General features: G+C 44.1%; 1 protein-coding gene across 1 annotated transcript in view; it reads right to left on the bottom strand.

The window, feature by feature from the left end:
- The window catches only part of LOC106556645 (lipase maturation factor 1-like), a 122879-nt gene extending 117447 nt beyond the window's left edge, over nt 1-5432 (bottom strand). Inside the window, exon 1 of the mRNA XM_087728566.1 lies at nt 5286-5432. Coding sequence (XP_087584692.1) covers nt 5286-5297 — 12 coding nt within the window. The 5' untranslated portion in view covers nt 5298-5432. The remainder of the gene's footprint in view (nt 1-5285) is intronic.
- Between the last annotated feature and the right edge of the window lie 568 nt (nt 5433-6000).

Raw genomic sequence — 6000 nt, forward strand, 5'->3', positions numbered from 1 at the left:
TGTTATGTAAGAGGTTCTTGTTTTTTATTATTATAAATTATAATAAATTATCATTATATCTCACCTTCTCTATCACGTAGATACACACACACACACACACACATACACGGCAGCCTAATAATAATACTCCCAATATTTCTGATTTATTTGCCCCATAACAACAACCCTGTGAGGTGGTTTGTCAGGCCTGCAGCCATCTTTTCTTTTGGATCTTTGGCCTGCCACACTTTCCATTATTGTACTATCCATTTTCTGTTGTAAGAAAATGGCAGGTAAGGAGTGGCATACTCTGTAGCCATAACAAAATCCTTTCTAGAAGGCCAAGATCATCCTTTGTCTCTGCACCTCTGCACCTGACCGAAATTGGATGGGTGGAATTGCCAGCATGGCAGTGGGAGATTGCACCATGTGATGGGCTGGTAGGTGTGGAGGCAAGATCTTGAACTTTCAACTGGGTGGGGAAAACCGGGAAGCTTTCAGATTCGGGTTTTCCCAGATGTGCCAACATGGCTCTCTTAATAAATTGGAACTTTGAGGAATGCTTTGCCTCGGACTCTGATTTAATTTCGGATGCTATTTGAAACCCTGACAGTGGGTTGGGGTGAGAGAGAACAAGTGGCCCAAAGCCTAAGGCAGGTCCAGAACTCGCCCTCTCCTGATTTCTTAATTAATGTTTCTTAATCTATCCCCAGGCCAAACTGCTCAGCCTCACCACTCCTGCGCGCGCGCACACACACACACACACACACACCTACCCCAGGAACAATGGAGCTCTTTGCTGCCTACAAAACAGCTACTTTGCCTTGGATTCAAATCAGCCAGCCAGGCAAACAGCATTTGCAAACCTCACTGTCCGCAGCCAAGTCACACTTACGTGGCATTCTCCATGCCACAAAACAACCATTTCAGTGGCTCACCTCACCACAGCACTAACGTACGTTCGAAACCTCCATCTATATAATGCCCTAAAAGGTTGTCACTCAAGAGTGCTTTAAATAAATAAATTATTCGCTATTATCCTTCTCATCTTTCTTACTTCCTTCTCCTATTGATCTCTTATGATTTCCAGCTCAGGCAGGAAAACCTGTATCTCTGATGGCAAAACATATGGCACGCGGGCCCGAAGTGGCATATGGAGCTATGTCGCCTGGCATGCATGCATGGAGTTGCCTGTTCCTCTCTGAGGTTTTTGGTGTGCATGCACATGCGACGATCAGCTGGCCTTTGTGTGTGCGGCAGTGCCGGAAACCGGAAGAGCTGGTCTGCCATTTCCCAGCATAAGCATCTGCACCGGTCAGCTGATTGGCGCATGCGCGGCAGTAACCAGAAGACTGTGCTGGAAACTGGAAGGTCATTTTCCAGTATGCACATGCCCCCTTGGGCAGCTCCTCTTCCTGTTCACAGCGTAGATGAACGCGAAGTGCTCCCTTTTCGACACTTGGTGCCAAAAAGGTTTACCATCACTGCCCCCTATCATATCAGACAAGAGGCTGTCCAGTCTCTTTTTGAAAGCCTCCAGTGATGGAGCATCCACAACTTCTGGAGGCAAGCTGTTCCACTGGTTAATTGTTCTAAATGTTAGGATTTTTTCCTCTTTAATTCCAGGTTGCTTCGGTCCTCGATTAGTTTCCATCCTTTGCTTCTTAGATCTACTTTTCCCAGCCAATAGTCCAGAACCTGCCCCACTGCCCACTGTCTCCCCATAAATATCTTTCCAAGTGGCCCAATCCGGTTCTGCTCTGCATTCTTCCTCAGGTCTAAAAAGCCCATCTTAGTTTTCCTTCTGTTTAAAATAGATCCATTTTTTACCCATTGTATTCTATTGTTGTGATGGATGGCCTTACAGGGGCAATAAAGATTTGCTTTTGGATTTACCTGGCTGTGAAATTTAGTTTCCAACTGGCCATTTTTTAAAACTGAATTTCATTTAGTTTTAACTATCCAGAGTTGTTGAGTGAAGGGTAGTGGAAATTTTTAATAAATATATAGTTTTAAATGTATTGATACTGCTATTAACTGTTCTACATTTAATTAATAAATAATTTGTTTTTAAAATGTTTTTGAAAATATCCCTGCCTTAAGGCCACTTAAAACACTCAAAGTTTCTAAAATATTCAAATAAAGAAAAACAATGACGTAATTAATGGCTTTGGAGAAGTTCAGAAGTATAATATAAATCAATCAATGAACAAATTGAATACGAAGGGAGATTAAAGGTCTAATGACTCCTCACAGTGCTGTTTTGTATTATATTTTATTCTGACATCTGTCAATCTCTGTCACCACAGACCTTTGAAAAGTCTTTGAGACCCACTCATTTTCCACCAATTTTTTTGAGCTGTGATCTTACAGATTGCAATAGTTTACTGGCGTCAATCTGTTAAAAAAGAGAAAAATATCTGCTTCATTGTTGTCACATATTAATTATTTTTACTTGTTTGCATTTTTATTTAAGTATGTTAAATAAACCAAGACTGGGACGTCTTACTGTATCAATCAGAAAGGAACATTTTCTTTCCTAAATAATTAACTTTAAAATAAAATAAAAAGCAGGGCCAGCTTAGATTCATTGAGAATATGTTCCAGGAGGCAGGTACATTACTTCTATGCAAACTTCCTTTTGAATGATCTTCTCTAGGCTTTGAAGTAAGGCAGAGTGGAGTTTGATTATGGCCTGGATGGGAGACCACAAGGAAATCCCAGGCAGAGTGGGATAAGAGGAAAGAAAGTCCCAGAAATACAAACAGTGAACCATTTCCACATGGAACTATAGCCAAGAAAACTCCATGGAGGGGATCTACGACAGTCAGGGACCAAGTCTGCCCAGAGCTCCCTGTAACAGCATTGCCAAAAAGGCATCAAGTGTTGTTAACTAATTTGCAAAGCTTCTTCTCCTGTAATATTGTACTGCAAACTAGGGCATGCAAAACCTTTGCCGGACCAATCCCCGAATACAGCTCTTCTGCCTGTAATCCACACTGTATATCGGACATTAATACAATTGAGCAAGTCCAGAGGTATTTCACGAGAAAAGTACTTTACTCTTCTGCTCACAATAGAATCCCTTACACCACCAGGCTTGAAATTTTGGGCTTGGACAACCTGCAACTATGCCCCCTACGGTCTGATCTAAAAATAGTACACAAAATTGTCTGCTACAACATCCTACCTGTCAATGACTACTTCAGCCTCAACCACAATTATACACGGGCAAACAATAGATACAAACTCAAGGTAAATTGCTCCAAACTCCATTGTGGAAAATACGACTTCAGCAACAGAGAGGTCGACGCCTGGAATGCACTACCTGACTCCATTGTTACATCCTCAACCCCCCACAGCTTCAACCTTAAACTGTCTAGCGTGGACCTCACCCCATTCCTGAGAGGTTTGTAAAGGGTGCATGCGTAAGCGGACCAGCGTGTCTTCCGTCCCTGTCCTACTCTCCCCATTTATTCATAGCCATTTCCTGTGTCCATGTTTATACTTATACCTGTTATCTCGTACATGTTTGACAAAGTAACTAAATAAAATAAAATAAATACATGTGTTGGCAATCCTGTCTCTGGTGGGGTTATTACATTGATTTTGAATATGGAATTTCACAACTGTGTTAGAAATGCAAAGAATCTGGCAACGTACATAGGAATAATTTCCTTTTCTCACATGTTTGTTTCGTTGTGGAAACATGCCCATTTCTAGCCCTAACATTTGGTGGTAGTGGTGGTGGGGCTACGTCTCTTAAAACTACATCACTTCAGCTGAACCAAAGTATTTCTAAGCCCCTTCTCTGGAATGCCTCGTCCACCTACAAATTGGCATCTTTCCCACTTGTGAATCCCGCTTTCAGTGACCGGAATTTTAATGCCAGCCTTATCCTGAAATTAAATGCTTTTAATGGGGCCTTGTTAGAACAGTGGTAAAACAAACACAGAGCCTGATTCTCAACTAATACCTTGCACCGAAGTCCAAGAAGCAAGGGGCATCCTGGCTGCTGACCCCCACTTTCAAACATACTGCCTTCAAAGGGCGTTTGGAAGTTGTGGGAGCTTCATCACTTGAGACCTTTCAAGAAGAGACTGGACTGCCATTTGTCAGAAATAGTGTAGAGTCTCCTGCTTGGGTGTGGGGTTGGACTAGATGACCTACAAGGTCCCTTCCAACTCTGTTATTCTATATTCATTGGAATGACTTGCCTTCCGAGGTTCTGGGAGCTTCATCACTTGAGACTTTCAAGAAGAGACTGGACTGGCATCTGTTAGAAATGGTGTAGGGTCTCCTGCTTGGGCAGGGGGCATTTGGACTATATAAACTACAACAGCAATGGCTAACCATTTTTGTCCTTGTGCCCCGAAAGCATGAGCCTGCATGCGACAATGCACGCTTGCATGCCCACACCCATAACGCAATGTGCGCACAACACCCTCCTGGTGCAGCCCTCCCGCTTCGCATGGGCATGCAACCCTCTCGTGCTCCCCCCCCCATACATGCATGCACAACCCCCCTCATGCCCCATTTTGGGCCTAGCAGGCCTCCCTGAAGCCTCCTGGAACCAAAAACTGGGCGTGGGGGGGGGGACTGCCCTCCATGCATGTACCAGCATCTCCCTCATGCATGGCAGAGACCCGAAAATCAGCTGACTGGCAGGAGGCCCATGCACATACGTGGTGAAACTGAGCTGGGCGACGGCTCATGTGCCCGCAGAGGGGGCTCCACATGCCACCTGTGGCAAGTTTGCCTTAGGTTCGCCATCACGGACCTACAAGGTCCCTTCCATCTTTGTTAATCTGTTATCTGTAATTGCATGTAGCAGGCCAGGAATGGTCTCATGCCAAAGGGGTTCCTCAGTTGAACAAGGCAAAGGAAGCTTGAACTGTTTAGCTGAGCCCCAGGCCTCTTAGTGCATCAGAGTTGTGTGTTCCCGGGTTCAAAAGGGCCCATTTGCCCCCCCAAAATTAGCTAAATTATGGGGGTGGAATGAATTAGGAGAAGGTGATAGAAGGAATAATTTGCCTGTTTCAGTCTTAAGTCAATTTCTGCCTTGGAGATAAGAGAGCAGAAGTGAACATTATGGAAATTTAGAACGCTCCCAGAGGAACCCAGGAGTGCCATTTTTAACAACCGCTGGAGAGAAATAACTTTTAATAGGTTCAAACCCCATCGTGGAGCTGCTCTAACATCGCGAGGAGAAAACTTTATTCTGCAGGGTTGAAGATGAAGGCCGTCAAGTTTAGCCGCCTGTCGTCAAGCTGCCAGTAAACCAATTCCTGCCATGACGCACTTACCGCTCCAAGCATGATTCTGAAAATAAGCCAACGATAGGCCCAGATGACAATGAAGGAAGGGGGCGTATCCTTGGCCACCCGGGAAAAAGTCCACAAAGGACACAGGAAGATTGCCAAAAAACCGGTTTCCAGGAGCTGCGATTCCCAACCTAAAAGGAATGACGGAGAGGGCATCAGATCGCTGCAAAAAAAGAAATCATAAAGCATCTGAAAGAAGCCCTTTGCAAAGCACATGGACGGGTCCCACTTTGGAGTTTTAAAGCAACAATGGCATTTGAAGACAAGTGTGACTGTTTGCATGTTTGTACATACACAGCCATCTGCTGTGCATTTGCATCCCATGATTGCTTTATTTTGCAATTAAAACCCACCTGAAGACTTCGTGCCTTTTTCATGCATGTTTCTTTTACCACAGTACATACATTTCAGTCTGCCAATATAACTGTGGGATATTACAGATGATCACCATCTCTCTCTCTCGCACACACTCTCACTCTCCCCCCCCCTTTCTCTGTGAGAGAGAGAGCAGAGTGTGTGATATCGATTATAGTGATATGTGTACAAGTGGCTAGTTCTCTGTCTATTAATTGTGATGACCAGGGTTGCAGCCATAGGTATCCAGTAAAAGCATCCGAATTTTGATCACATGTTCATAGGGGTATTGCAAAGGTCATCACTGGAAAACAGGCATGAGCCACATTTTTCAGTGCTGCTG

Source organism: Thamnophis sirtalis, unplaced genomic scaffold (assembly GCF_051295495.1).
Source record: "Thamnophis sirtalis isolate CommonGarterSnake01/CBP01778 unplaced genomic scaffold, rThaSir2_p1.2 scaffold_14, whole genome shotgun sequence".
In the NCBI taxonomy this organism is placed as follows: domain Eukaryota; kingdom Metazoa; phylum Chordata; class Lepidosauria; order Squamata; family Natricidae; genus Thamnophis; species Thamnophis sirtalis.